At 48.4% G+C, this 15406-nt stretch overlaps 1 protein-coding gene across 1 annotated transcript in view; it reads left to right on the plus strand.

The window, feature by feature from the left end:
• Positions 1-15406, plus strand: part of PCDH15 (protocadherin related 15) — a 432606-nt gene that overhangs the window by 95624 nt on the left and 321576 nt on the right. Inside the window, exons 3-4 of the mRNA XM_071563312.1 lie at positions 13557-13571; positions 14623-14688. Of these exons, the coding sequence (XP_071419413.1) occupies positions 13557-13571; positions 14623-14688 (81 nt within the window). The remainder of the gene's footprint in view (positions 1-13556; positions 13572-14622; positions 14689-15406) is intronic.

Genomic DNA, 15406 nt, shown 5'->3' on the forward strand with positions numbered 1-15406 from the left:
TTAGTGCTGCAGGTGGTTGTTCCTGCAGGGGTGGGGTGGAGGACACTCTGTTTGTGGTGGATACCTCCAGGCAGTGCCATGACCGTGGGATGTGGCAGAGCATTCTCCAGAGAGGGAGAGAAGGGGAAACTTTGTTAGAATTAAGAGGCAGTTGTGGAATTAGATTTGGCTAATTTACCAGCATTTGGGTGAGGACTTCAAGAGCTGGAAGAGCTGAGTGTCTTCAAGGTCAGAGGTTGTCTTGCTCCTCTTGCTTTCTGTGAAGGGCAGTAAAGTCACTCCCCTTTGCTGCCTGATGTCGTGATTAAACTCTGGGGAGATGTGGCTCAACTCTGCCAACATCAGAGATGTCAGGGAGATGTGGATCAACTCTGCCTTCTTCAGACATGTCAGGGAGATGTGGATCAACTCTGCCTTCTTCAGACATGTCAGGGAGATGTGGATCAACTCTGCCTTCTTCAGACATGTCAGGGAGATGTGGATCAACTCTGCCTTCTTCAGACATGTCAGGGAGATGTGGATCAACTCTGCCTTCTTCAGACATGTCAGGAAGATGTGGACCAACTCTGCCTTCATCAGAGATGTCAGGAAGGTGTGGATCAACTCTGCCTTCATCAGAGATGTCAGGGATATGTGGCTCAACTCTGCCAACATCAGAGATGTCAGGAAGATGTGGACCAACTCTGCCTTCATCAGAGATGTCAGGGAGATGTGGACCAACTCTGCCTTCATCAGAGATGTCAGGAAGGTGTGGCTCAACTCTGCCTTCATCAGAGATGTCAGGAAGGTGTGGCTCAACTCTGCCTTCATCAGAGATGTCAGGAAGGTGTGGATCAACTCTGCCTTCATCAGAGATGTCAGGGAGATGTGGCTCAACTCTGCCTTCATCAGAGATGTCAGGAAGATGTGGATCAACTCTGCCAACATCAGAGATGTCAGGGAGATGTGGCTCAACTCTGCCAACATGAGAGATGTCAGGAAGATGTGGATCAACTCTGCCAACATCAGAGATGTCAGGGAGATGTGGCTCAACTCTGCCAACATCAGACATGTCAGGGAGATGTGGCTCAACTCTGCCAACATCTGTTAGGGAGATGTGGATCAACTCTGCCTTCTTCAGACATGTCAGGAAGATGTGGACCAACTCTGCCTTCATCTGTTAGGGAGATGTGGATCAACTCTGCCTTCATCAGAGATGTCAGGAAGATGTGGACCAACTCTGCCTTCATCAGAGATGTCAGGAAGATGTGGACCAACTCTGCCTTCATCAGAGATGTCAGGATGTGGATCAACTCTGCCTTCTTCAGACATGTCAGGAAGATGTGGACCAACTCTGCCTTCATCTGTTAGGGAGATGTGGATCAACTCTGCCTTCTTCAGACATGTCAGGAAGATGTGGACCAACTCTGCCTTCATCTGTTAGGGAGATGTGGATCAACTCTGCCTTCTTCAGACATGTCAGGAAGATGTGGACCAACTCTGCCAACATCAGAGATGTCAGGATGTGGATCAACCCTGCCTTCATTAGAGATGTCAGGGAGATGTGGCTCAACCCTGCCTTCATTAGAGATGTCAGGGAGATGTGGCTCAACCCTGCCTTCATTAGAGATGTCAGGGAGATGTGGCTCAACCCTGCCTTCATTAGAGATGTCAGGGAGATGTGGCTCAACCCTGCCTTCATTAGAGATGTCAGGGAGATGTGGCTCAACCCTGCCTTCATTAGAGATGTCAGGGAGATGTGGCTCAACCCTGCCTTCATTAGAGATGTCAGGGAGATGTGGATCAACTCTGCCTTCTTCAGACATGTCAGGGAGATGTGGATCAACTCTGCCAACATCAGACATGTCAGGGAGATGTGGCTCAAGTCTGCCAACATCAGACATGTCAGGGAGATGTGGCTCAAGTCTGCCAACATCAGACATGTCAGGAAGGTCTGAATCAACTCTGCTTTCATCAGAGATGTCAGGGAGATGTGGACCAACCCTGCCTTCATCAGAGATGTCAGGGAGATGTGGACCAACTCTGCTTTCATCAGAGATGTCAGGGAGATGTGGATCAACCCTGCCAACATCAGAGATGTCAGGAAGGTGTGGCTCAACCCTGCCTTCATCAGAGATGTCAGGGAGATGTGGATCAACCCTGCCAACATCAGACATGTCAGGGAGATGTGGATCAACCCTGCCTTCATCAGAGATGTCAGGAAGGTGTGGATCAACCCTGCCTTCATCAGAGATGTCAGGAAGGTCTGAATCAACTCTGCGTTCATCAGAGATGTCAGGGAGATGTGGACCAACCCTGCCTTCATCAGAGATGTCAGGGAGATGTGGACCAACCCTGCCTTCATCAGAGATGTCAGGGAGATGTGGATCAACCCTGCCTTCATCAGAGATGTCAGGGAGATGTGGATCAACCCTGCCTTCATTAGAGATGCCAGTGGTTAATTACCTGGAGCATAAACAGTCCCAGAGTGGCAGGTTAATAAGCACAGCCTGTTTTGAGCAGGGGTGGCCAAGGGTGACCTACTGGAGTTTTGGCACAGCTGGTTCCAGGTGGAAGGTTCTGGAACTCTTGGAATATTCAGAGTTGTTCCACCACTGGAGGACTTTGATAACTTGGCTCTTGGGCCTGCTTAGTGATGTGAAAGCTGCTGATGTCGAGGTTGGAATCTGGAAAATCCAAAGGGAGTTTGAGGTTCCAACTCTTTTCTGGTCTAATTTACAAAGTGCTGCTCTTTCAAGGAAGTCACTTAAACCACAGCCTGCAAAAATACAGTTCTGTGGCATTCACATTTTAAAACTTTCCATTTGTGTTACAAAATGAAACTATTCCTGTGTATATGAGAACATTCCATGAAGGTTTTTTTCCTAATTTTAATCTTATCTCTTGCTTTCATTGCTTCTTTTTCTTGCCTGAGCTGAACTCAGTCAGTTCTGTGGAACACAAATTGATGTTTTCCTGTGTTTGTTGTGGACCAAAAAAAAATTCTGGACTGAAACAGGAGGAAACTCTTCAGGGGAAGAAGGGAAGTCTGAATATTAAACAAGGTTTTCAGCATCAATAAAGCCTAAAACTGACAAATTTACCCTTTAGGAGCAGGGCAATGCTAAATATTATTGGCTGACTCCTAAGTTGAGCTGCCCCTCTCTCATGTGTCAGTTTAAAGGTGCTTTCAAAGAAATTTCTACAACATATGAAAGTTCAGAGTATCTCCAACTGCTTGCAGAGGTGCTTAAATGTCCACTTTTATGCAGCAGCCAAAATTTGCTTTACAATTAGCTCACAGTCCCAGGAGTCAGTTTAATTCCCAATATTAAATATTTTTCATCCTCCTCCATGAAAGTTCTCCCTTAAATGCACCACGGGTGTAACAGGGAAACTGCCATTTCAAAAATTATTGAAAATGGAATGAAATTTGAATTCTGGGAGGATAGGAATGGATAAATGCAGGTTCAATCAGCTGTTGAAGTTGAAGCACTTCTGGAGATATTGCAGCTTTTCTTGACTCATCCAGTGCTTTTTAATGGTCTTAAAAATTACTTTTGGTAATAGCAGTTGTAGATGCTGCTTGGCATACTATCATATTTTTATGTGCTTTGCAGTGTTTTCAGGCACAAGGATGATTTTAAAGACTCTTGTCAACTCCAAAAGTGCTTGTAAAATGGGAGGTTATTTCAATGCAAGAGCAGATTGCCTGAAAGAAGGAAGGATGGGGCTGCATTTTTCTCAAGCTGTAAAAATAAACTGCCAATCCACAGGCCTTGTAGGGTAATTTCCACGTACCAACCCCTTTAGAGGTGTTATAGCTGCTAAAAAGAAAACTAAAAAAAAAAATAAGAAAAAGAGGGGGAAGAGTGGCAAGATAAAGCTCTCAAATGAATTACCCTTTCTGGGTGCATGTCCTGAACTGGAATGGGAGGTGTCCCAGTTCAGCAGGTGGGACCAGTTTATCCCTGTGTGGGTGTGACCAAAGCTGGGCATTCCAAACCCTCTGGGCCATTGCCCAGCAACTGTTCCCAAGGGCCCATTGGCAGCAGCTGCCCAGGGCACAGCTGAGCCCTCAGGCTGGGAGCTGGCTGGGAAAGAAGCCTGGCAGAGGAGCTGGGAGAACTGCCCTGCAGGGACTCCTTGGCACCTCCACACCCACCTGAGGGCTCAGCTCTGCCCATGGGCCAGCAACCATTCCAAAATCCCCCCTGACTGCCAGAGTCAGATCCCCCAGTGTTGTCCTGGGCTGAGCTGGCAAAACACCAACTGTCCAGGTGTCCTAGTTGAGCAGGAGGGACCAGTTGACACTGTGTGGGGGTGATCAAAGCTGTGTGTTCTACCCCCTCTATTCATTCCCCAAGGACAATGGGCCATCAGCAGCAGCTGCCCAGGGAGCCATTGGCACCTTCACACCCAGCCTGAGGGGGTGTGGCTGCTAATGGGCCATCAACAGTTCAACACCCCCTGGCTCCCAGAGTTAATCACCCATTGTGTGAGTCCCCGCCCAGGGGGAGGGACTGGGTGCTCCCTGAGGGTACATAAGTGGTGGGTAAGAAGACTTTGGGAACTTCTCGTTGGATCCAGAGCAGCAGCAGGACCTCGACAGCAGGAGATCCCCGCTCTCACCCAGACCACAGCCCTCCCCTGCACCAACAGGTTTTTCATTTCCTTTTGCTCTGGACTTGGGGGAGCCACAGGGGTCTCAGCACAAGGGCAAACAAACCCCCTTGGGTTTGTGCCCCAGGACACTGGGTTATACTGCTGGGGTTTTGTGAGTTGAAAGCAATTTCCCTTTTGTGTCAGTGTATTTATTGTAATATTATTATTAAATTTTAGCTCTGACTTATAATCTCTCTCGTGGTGAGTTCATTTCCCCTGCTGGTTCACCTTTAAACCAGCACACCAGGACAGAGTGAAAAGGGTTCCTCCTCCTCCCCCTCAACCAGCTAAGAAAAAAGAAGAGGGACAGGAAAAAAAACAACCCTCAAACCAGGTTTCTGCTGAAACTATCTACATGTATTTATAAAGAAAAGAGAAAATTGAGAGAACTACAATATAACACACACTTACACAAGTTATATATATATATATATATAAAACAAGAAATAACTTCCCACTCCCCAATTAATTTTATTACACTAGATCTGTAAGGACTCAAAGAGACACATAGCAGGAAACAGAAAGAGTAACAACAAAATGTTTCTACTTCCCTGAACTCAACCAAAATGCAAGCAGAGGCAGCAGGAGCAGGGCCTGGCACAGCAGAGAAGACAAAAAGGTCTTTTAGGGTGGATGGAGCATCTGCTGGGAACTGAGTCAGGGGGCTGAGATTGCAGTTGTACTCCCTGTGAGTGTTGAACTAAAACCAGAACAGTTTACCTGACTATAGAAAAGCAAACTGGAGTGTAAGAGAAATTGGAAGATAACTCAGAGTGATGATGGGGCATTTCTGCAGCAGCTGGAAAAAGAGTTGCTGATGAGCACGTTCAAGTGGATTTATTTTCCAGTTTAATTTCTGGAACACTCAGGAGGAGATGACAATTAGTCCAGAGTCCTGTGCCCAGGAAGGTTCAGACTGTTTGTTTTACTAGGAAGGTTCAGACTGTTTGTTTGTTTTACCAGGAAGGTTCAAGTTGTTTATTTGTTTGTTTTCCCAGGAAGGTCCAGACTGTTTGTTTGTTTGTTTTCCCAGGAAGGTTCAAGTTGTTTATTTGTTTGTTTTCCCAGGGAGGTCCAGACTGGTTGTTTGTTTGTTGTACCAGGAAGGTCCAGACTGGTTGTTTGTTTGTTTTCCCAGGAAGGTTCAAGTTGTTTGTTTGTTTGTTTTCCCAGGAAGGTTCAGGCTGTTTGTTTTTTTGTTTGTTTTCCCAGGAAGGTTCAGGCTGTTTGTTTGCTTGTTTGTTTTCCCAGGAAGGTTCAGGCTGTTTGTTTGTTTGTTTTCCCAGGAAGGTTCAGGCTGTTTGTTTGTTTGTTTTCCCAGGAAGGTTCAGGCTGTTTGTTTGTTTGTTTTCCCAGGAAGGTTCAGGCTGTTTGTTTGTTTTCCCAGGAAGGTCCAGGCTGTTATTTTGTTTTCCCAGGAAGGTTCAGGCTGTTTGTTTGTTTTCCCAGGAAGGTTCAGGCTGTTTCTTTGTTTTCTCAGGAAGGTTCAGGCTGTTTGTTTGTTTGTTTTCCCAGGAATGTTCAGACTGTTTGTTTGTTTTCCCAGGAAGGTTCAGGTTGTTTGTTTGTTTTCCCAGGAAGGTTCAGGCTGTTTGTTTGTTTTCCCAGGAATGTTCAGGCTGTTTGTTTGTTTTCCCAGGAAGGTTCAGGCTGTTTGTTTGTTTGTTTGTTTTCCCAGGAAGGTTCAGGCTGTTTGTTTGTTTGTTTTCCCAGGAAGGTTCAGGCTGTTTGGTTTTTTGTTTGTTTTCCCAGGAGGGTTCAGGTTGTTTGTTTGTTTGTTTTCCCAGGAAGGTTCAAGTTGTTTGTTTGTTTTCCCAGGAAGGTTCAAGTTGTTTGTTTGTTTTCCCGGGAAGGTTCAGGCTGTTTGTTTGTTTGTTTGTTTTCCCAGGAAGGTGCAGGTTGACTGTTTGTTTTCCAGATGAATGTGTTCCCCTTTCAGGGCACCTCCCTTATCTTTGTGTGTCTTTGAAGAGGTAGGACTATGTTACTCAACTCTACTCCAAGCTGTGCTCTGTTCCTGGGAACAAAAACCCTCTCCCAGGTGTTGCAGGAGACTTTTTTTTTGTTAAATTCACTTAAATTTTTGTGCTTTGTGGGGCAAGCTGTTTTTATTATTCAACTTGGAGGCAGCTGATGAGACCTTGCACCCTGTGATCAGAACAGTTCTCCTCAGACACTGCTCCCAGCTGATTCAGATGGTTTATTTAGCTGGATTTTAGGGACACAGGAAGCATGAGTGGTTATTTTGGGTTTCCAAGAGATTTTGTTCAGTAGGGGAAGGTTATGGGCTACTCTTGGTGGCTGTGAGTGCCTTTGTGCCTCTGTTGGCAGGTTGTGGATGTGTGTGAGGCTCAGAGCGTAGGGAGGTGGGGCTTGGCTGAAATGGTGTTGAAGAGAGATTTGAAGAAGCTGCTGTAGCCTCATAACCTGCCCTACAGTGAGGGGGGGAGGAGTTCAGGGGTCCTGAATGTTCAGCTGCTCCTTGGCCTGTTGTTCAGAGTGTGGGGGACTGGGTGATTCTGAGGGTCCCTTCCAAGCCAGACCTTGTGTGAGTGTGTCAGTCCCTGTGGTGATTCAGAGCAGGAGATCCAAGTGTGAGGTGCTCTGTGGAGGAGCTGGTCTGTCAGGAGATGGCAGAGGGGCTGTGAGGGTGCAAATGGCCCTCAGGGTGGTGGGAATGAAGAGAGGAAAGGTTGGGAGGGGAAAGGGCAGTGCTGAAAGTTTCAGACTCCATAGCTGTGGGGCAGGGGTGGTTGGAGGAACCTTTGGCTGTTGGGCAGCCTGGACAAAACCTTTGGCTGTGGGGCTGCAGGGTCACATCATCACCCTGTGCCCAAGGGGTCACGTCGCCACCCTGTGCCCAAGGGGTCACGTCGCCACCCTGTGCCCACGGGATCACGTCGCCACCCTGTGCCCACGGGATCACGTCGCCACCCTGTGCCCACGGGATCACGTTGCCCTGTGCCCACGGGATCACGTCGCCCTGTGCCCATGGGATCACACAGGGGCTGGGGTGGGAGGCACCTTGGAGACCATCCAGGGCAGGGACACCTTCCACTACAGCCCCTCAGGTGTCTTTAAACCACAGAATCAATTGCATTGGAAAAGCCCCCAAGATCGTCAAGTCCAACCCTTGATCCAACCCCACTGTGATCACCAGCACAGAGTGCCCTGGGCTGGTGATCACAGTAGGGTTGGATCAAGACGTGGTGGATTCTCCCTCAGTGCCACATCCATAAAATCACAGAATCATAGAATGGATTGGGTTGGAAAAGCCCTCTGAGATCATCAAGTCCAACCCTTGGTCCAACTCCAGTCCCTTTACCAGATCATGGCACTCAGTGCCACGGCCAAGCTCAGTTTAAAACCCTCCAGGGATGGGGAATCCACCCCCTCTCTGGGCAGCCCATTCCAATGCCTGAGCACTCTCTCTGCAAAGAAGTTTTTTCTGCTCTCCAGCTTCAATTTCCCCTGGCAGAGCTTGAGCCCATCGTGTCCCCTTTGTCTTTAGAGCTGTTAGTGTTGGATGTTGAAATTTCATCATCAGTTACTTCAGTAACGTTTTCATTTTTATAGAGGATTCTGTTTGCCTGAGCTGCAAAGCTGAAGCAGAGGGAAGTTCCTCCAAGGGATGGAACTGCTGATGGGAGGGGCTTCAGGAGGGCAAGGGGAGCAGAAGGTGGTCAGGCAGCTCCCTGGGGGCAGCAGACATGATTATTCAGGTTGTTGTGTTTGTCCCTGCTCAGGCTGTCTGACCTTGCTGAGTGTCTTCCCCTGGACAGTGATGGAGGGTTTCCTCTGAGCCATCTCATTAAAAATAATTAGAAATTAAAATAATGAAAATTAGCCATCAGAAACCAAACAGGTCTGAGCCTTGACACTGTTGCATGGAGAGTTTGTTAAAGAGGTTTTCACTTTGCTCCCAAGGAGACAGGCCCTTCACACACCTGCCTTTGCCTCGATTATAGGAAGGCAAAGCAAAAGCACTGCTTAGAAAACAGGGAATTAATGACAGGAACAGAAATGCTTCAGAGCTTGTTGTTTTATTTAGTAAGTTCTCTGTGCCTTTTCTGTGAGGTCCCTGGGGCAGGGGCACTGCCACCTCAGGATTCCATTGCTGCTCAGAGATAAACCACAGCATGAATCCTGCAGGTAGGGAGCTCATTTATGTGATGCTTTTCTTCTTTGGAGTGTGGTTGATTATCTCCATTTGACTTGGAAAGCCACTCCGTTGTGCCCAGGAATTTCAAGGACAACTTGCTTTATTTCTTTTGAAAACATTGGAACAAATGAGTGTTCTGGGAATACATTCTGGTAATAATGTGTGGTGTGGAATTGGAAGAGGGAAAATAATGGCTAAAGAGGCTCACAAACAGCCTGGAGGTGCTTTTCTGACCTGAGTTTTTGAAGTCTCCTGCAAATACCTCCTTCCTGAGTCAGCTTTGGGGCTGCAGTTTGTGCTCCTTTGTGCTGGATCAAACAATCTCACTGCTGAAATAACTGTTGGTGAGGAACAATTAAAACAAAACTTTAGAAAAAACTTGAGAGAACTGGATACTTGTTGGAGCAGATCCAGAGGAGGCCACAGAGATGCTCCAAGGGCTGGATCCCTCTGCTCTGGAGCCAGGCTGGGAGAGCTGGGGGGACTCACCTGGAGAAGAGAAGGCTCCAGGGACATCTGAGAGCTCCTGCCAGGGCCTGAAGGGGCTCCAGGAGAGCTGGAGAGGGACTGGGGACAAGGGATGAAGGGACAGGACACAGGGAATGGCTTCCCACTGCCAGAGGGCAGGGATAGATGGGATATTGGGAAGGAGGGTGGGCAGGCCCTGGCACAGGCTGGGCAGAGAAGCTGTGGCTGCCCCATCCCTGGGAGTGTCCAAGGCCAGGTTGGACAGGGCTTGGAGCACCCTGGGCTGGTGGGAGGAGTCCCTTTTTCCTGTCTCCAGTAATTCCCACCAGGTCTGGCTGGTGCCTGGTTATCCCCCAGTACATCTTAGTGAGCTGCTGTTCCTGCTTACTGGTTGCATTTTGTGAGCAAAAAAAATGCACCACTCATGTATTTACACCATATAATTTGTCTTTAAGTTTTTTAATTAAAATTCTTGTCTCCCTTTGACCTGGAAATGTGTGTGTAGGACTATAGTCTAAATTTATCTGTTCAGTGCCTGGTGGTGGATGTGAAACTAAGGCTGTGGCATTCTTAGGTTTGCTGTTGGAGAGGGGTGTGGAGAGGGTGAGAGACATCTTAAAAAGCAATCTGAGATTTGGCCAGTGGTGGAGATCCTGTGAAATAATCTGTAAACTCTTATCTATGCAATCAAACTGTGTGTTTCTTCCTGAATGTGTTACAGGGGCCATGAGGGTAATCCACAGCAAGTTTCCTGCTTCCCATCATGGTTTGGGGTGTTGTTTTTTCTCCTCTAGCTATAGAAACAGTTCTGGCTTTTGCTCTAATCTCTTCTCTTCATAGAAATTTATCTCATGATGGATTTTATTCCTTCACCTGCTCACACTTGCCACGAATCCTCTGTGAGCTGCTGAATTTCACTGCACCCTCTGCCTCCTCTCTGAGATTCTCAATCCAGATTTGAATGAGCCTTCACTTTAATTGTACTGTACAACTGCTTGGATTACAGTTCTGGAAACTCTGATGTGTTTGACAGAAAACCAGCTTTGGGAAAAGCTGCTAACAGGAGATCTGACTTGTAGATTTGATGATTTTCCTACTGAAACTAAAACTAGAAGTTGGTCTGGTTGGGGTGAGCTTTTCAGTGGGACTGAGCAGGGAGAAAATATCATTATGGCAACATGGGTGATGGGGGAAATATCACTGAGTTTAAAAAACCCCACATGATTCTTCTTTTGATAAGTATATGCAATTTTTAGAATTAAAAATTGTCCCAGCTTTGTATTTTTATTTGGATTTTTAGTTGGTTCAGTGTGTGGTGGTCACTGTTGAATGAGGAATAAATAGCAGAGCTGTTCTTGAAAGCAAAGTCTCAGTAAGACTTTGTGTCTTTGAGCTTCTTTGCCTTAACAAGGAGTTCGTTGGGGGCTCATTCATCCAAATCCTGAACCTCTAGAAAACTGTAACACACATCTGGAAAAAAAGATAAGAGTTCTTTCAGTTTTGATTTTGGGATTTTTAGAGCACCCAGTGCAAAAAGTAAGAGCAGAGGGAAAATAGTCCTTTTTTGTTGCAAACATTGCTCATCTTCCCACAAAATGTGCTCATGGGAAACTGCAACAATATGAAAGAGAAAGCTTTAAAATAAAATAATAGTTAATTGAATTTAAAGAATGTAAACCCAGAAAATATTCAATTGTTGTGTATCAACCCAGAGCCTATAGAAATAAAAGGGGTACATAGGGAGAGTTCATTCATCAATAATTATATTTAGCCTGTCCAGGGCACTTTGTGAAGTGGTTTAGTGGCCATGGTAGTGTTGGGTCAAAGGCTGGACTTGGTGATCTCTGGAGGTCTTTTCCAACCCCAATGATTCCAGGTGTGCAATCCCAGTGGGGGTGGATCTCTGTGAGCAGAGTCACTGCTGTGAGGGAGGGCAGTGATGGGTGCCCAGCCAAGCCCTCTGTGCCCCTCAATGTCTGCATGGAGGGAGAGGACCCTGCCCCTGTGCCCAGCCCTGGCAGGCACAGCTGCAAGGCAGGAGGGGATGCTGGGGGGCAGCAGGAGGGCAGTGGCAGCAGGGGATGCTGGGGGGCAGCAGGAGGGCACTGGCAGCAGGGGATGCTGGGGGGCAGCAGGGGATGCTGGGGGGCAGCAGGAGGGCACTGGCAGCAGGGGATTCTGGGGGGCAGCAGGAGGGCACTGGCAGCAGGGGATGCTGGGGGGCAGCAGGAGGGCACTGGCAGCAGGGGATGCTGGGGGGCAGCAGGAGGGCACTGGCAGCAGGGGATGGTGGGGGGCAGCAGGAGGGCACTGGCAGCAGGGGATGCTGGGGGGCAGCAGGAGGGCACTGGCAGCAGGGGATGCTGAGGGGCAGCAGGAGGGCACTGGCAGCAGGGGATGCTGGGGGGCAGCAGGAGGGCACTGGCAGCAGGGGATGCTGGGGGGCAGCAGGAGGGGCACTGGCAGCAGGGGATGCTGGGGGGCAGCAGGAGGGCAGTGGCAGCAGGGGATGCTGGGGGGCAGCAGGAGGGCACTGGCAGCAGGGGATGCTGGGGGGCAGCAGGAGGGCACTGGCAGCAGGGGATGCTGGGGGGCAGCAGGAGGGCAGTGGCAGCAGGGGATGCTGGGGGGCAGCAGGAGGGCAGTGGCAGCAGGGGATGCTGCCCCTGTGCCCAGCCCTGGCAGGCACAGCTGCAGGGCTGTGCCCAGCTCGGGCTCCTCAGCACAGCAGGGCCAGGGAGCTCCTGCAGCGGGGCCAGCGCAGGCTGCGCAGATGCTGAAGGGCCTGGAGCAGCTCTGGCAGCAGCAAAGGCTGAGGGAGCTGGGGCTGGGCAGCCTCCAGAGCAGAGCCTGGCAGGGACCTCCCCAGGGCTGGCAGTGCCTGCAGGGAGGGGGCAGAGCACGGCCCGGGCTCTGCTCGGGGGGCCCAGCCATGGCACCAGAGCAACGGGCAGCAACTGATGCCCAGCAAGTGCCACCTGGGCAGGAGGAAGAACTTCTTGGCTGGGCAGTGCCCCAGCCCTGAGCAGAGCCCAGAGAGGGGGGGAGTCTCCTCCCTGGGGATATCCCAGAGCTGTGTGGGCACAAAGCTGTGCCAGGTGCTCTGTGCAGTGGGTGTTGCTCAGGCTGTTCCTCACTGGCAGCAGCCTCAGGAACTCTGTGCCCTCAGACCATCCCTGTGCCATTCACAGGTTTGCTCTTGTAGTTGAACTGACCAGCAGAAACACAAAGCAATTGCTGGAGGAAATCCAAGTGCTGTAGAGAAGTCCTTTGGGAGTTTCACCCTAATGGACAAAAGCTTCACTGTTTCCATCTCCCTTCATAGGTCTTGTCTGTGCTGGTAATGACAGTCTGTAACGAGCTGCAAGTCCTTTGAAGTCAATGAATATGTAATTTTTACCATCAGCTGGGAAATAGCATTTAACCTCAGCTTGCTTTTGGGTTTAACCTGTTGGGATTTGTGTGCAAAGTGCTTGGACCTCTCCAAACCCCCAGAACAGTCATACTTGAGTGTCTCTTGCCTTGTGCCATTCCATCCAAGGGGGGTGCAGCCATCCCTGCCAGGGGTGTGGAGCTGAGGAGCCTCTGGCTGTCCTCAAGAAGATGGGCATGGTGAAAAGCAAGGAGGGTGGTTGTCTCTCCCCTTGCTGTGTCAGACACGCAGTTACTGTGTCTGACCTTTCCAGACCTTCTTGAGAGACCATCAGAGCTGTAAGGATGGACAGCTCCTCACCATGGATTAATGTCTCTTGATATCAAGTGATTCAGGTGCAATGGTATGTTAGATCACAGTATCCTCCAAGGGGAGAACTTGCTATTTCTTAAGGTACAAATGAATTATTTTCTGATTTTTCCTTGTCTGAACTGAACTGGGTGATCATGGCTGAGTCCATATCAGCAGCAAAACCGAATTTTTCTCAATGTTTCTTATGGGCAGAGAGTTATTTTCACTCATTACTTTGAGGAGTTTGTTTAATTGCTAAACTTGAGACACAGTTTTAACTTGTTTTAAAGACTCATTGAGGCTCTTTGAAAATTAAAAAGTGCTTCCCAATTAACTTCCATTGCTGTGCTCTTTCAAGGGGGCAGTGTTTTAATTCTGTTCAATGTAGAAAGCCCAAAGTGCAGGCCCCACAGGTGGGTTCCTGCTGCTGTGGATGTTAATGCTGTGCATTTGCTGGCTCTGCATGTACTGCCTTTTCTTTGAACCTACAAACTCTTACTTCTTTTCTTTCGTTATTCTGCTCTGCTTCCATTGATGCCTCTAAACTTTTGGCTCCAGACTGGCAATATGAGGGTAAGATGCAAACTGTGACCTCCTGACCATTGCTCGTCTGCTTTTCATTTGTGTTCTCCTTAGAACGTTGTGAAAATCCTGTTCACAAAGTAGATCCTTTGGTTGCAATTGTGTTCCAATTATGTTTGTTTCTGTTCTGAAGCTTTATTTGTGATTTATCCCTTCTAATCACTCTCTTGTTATTTCTTTGGGTTTAATTACCATTGTGTCAACCTGTCCTGAAGGGCTTGTGCTTTACTGATGGGCTGAGATAGACATCCTGATGGGGCCTCTAGGGCAGGACAGCTCAGTGGAGCCATCAAACCCTGTCCTGGTGGCCTGGACAGCAGTTCTTTGCTGTGAGGGTGGGGGGCCCTGGCACAGGTAGAGGTTGTGGATTCCCCATCCCAAGGCCAGGTTGGACAGGGCTTGGAGCAACCTGGGCTGGTGGGAGGCGTCCCTGCCCATGGAAGGGGTGGAATGAGATGATCTTTAAGGTCCCTTCCAACCCAAACCATTCCATGATTCTGTGATTTGATTTGGGGTGTGTGTTCGTGATGTGGAAAGGAAGAGTGACATGACAGAAAACAGAAGAAAAACAGAAAGATTTTGCTGTTGAACTGTTTGTTTTAACTATGGGTCATACCTGAGATGTTCAGTCCCTTGTCACCACGGTCTCCCTTGCTCTCTAAAGTTTCATTTTGCTGTTGAACTGTTTGTTTTAAATACAGGTCATACCTGAGATGTTCAGTCCCTTGTCACCACGGTCTCCCTTGCTCTCTAAAGTTTCATTTTGCTGTTGAACTGTTTGTTTTAAATACAGGTCATACCTGAGATGTTCAGTCCCTTGTCACCACGGTCTCCCTTGCTCTCTAAAGTTTCTGTGAGTCAGGGATGAGCAAACAGCTCAGATTGTGGTCCCTGTAACAGCTGGAGCTCATACATACATCATGTTTAAGTCAATGCTTTAGCATGCCAGATATGCATACTTAAAAAAAAACCCAAACCAGCAACAACCCCCCCCAAAATCTTACTTTTAGAATGAGAAGTAACTTTCATTTCATCTTTATAGATTGCAAGTTGGCCAGAACAGGTCCTCCAGCCACAATAGTTCCCATCGACGAAGAGAGTCGCAACGGTGAGTGCCCCAAAACTACTTCTGTAATTCTTGCTGAGGCACCAGCTTGGCTCAGCCAACTTCTCCTGTCAGTGTGGTGCAACCAGAGGACAGAGTTCTGGTCACTCTTGTGATTTGGGGTGAGTGGGTGAGGCTGAAACCTCCTCTGCAGCTTGATGGGAGTGTGAACCATGGTCTGGGTTCCCCTCGTGACTTTTGGCTTGTTGGTTTGCTCTGAGTTCAGATGAGGTGAGTTGGTGGCCACCTCTGAAGTGGCAGAACTCACTTGCATGTAAGTCATGGCAATTTCTAAAGTCAATGAATGTTGTTTTAATTGTTGTTTCAATTCTCTCAAAGTGTGCAGTCCTCAGGCTGTTGCCTGAGGATGGTTTCAGCATTGCATTTCTGTGATGGGATGAAGCTCTTTACCCTGTTAGAATCTGCTGGGACTCCTCACATTGTTACTACTTGTAATAGTTTGACATCTGGTTACCAGGAGAAGGCCTGGTTCAAACTACTACACTACTCTTTGCTGCTTTTTATCTTATCATTTGCTGTTTTTTCACCTTGTGAGGCAGGTGGGGTTTTGCACTGTCTGTGGTTGTGGTTTGTCATTTGTGGCTGCTTGAAGTGGTGAACTAAGTCATGTTGTGCTGGTGGAACCTCTGCCATTATCCTTGGAGGAACTGCTGCTGGTGGAGCTGCTCAGGGTCAGATGGATAAAAGAATGCAGTTTTAC

Source organism: Pithys albifrons, chromosome 9 (assembly GCF_047495875.1).
Source record: "Pithys albifrons albifrons isolate INPA30051 chromosome 9, PitAlb_v1, whole genome shotgun sequence".
Classification (NCBI taxonomy): domain Eukaryota; kingdom Metazoa; phylum Chordata; class Aves; order Passeriformes; family Thamnophilidae; genus Pithys; species Pithys albifrons.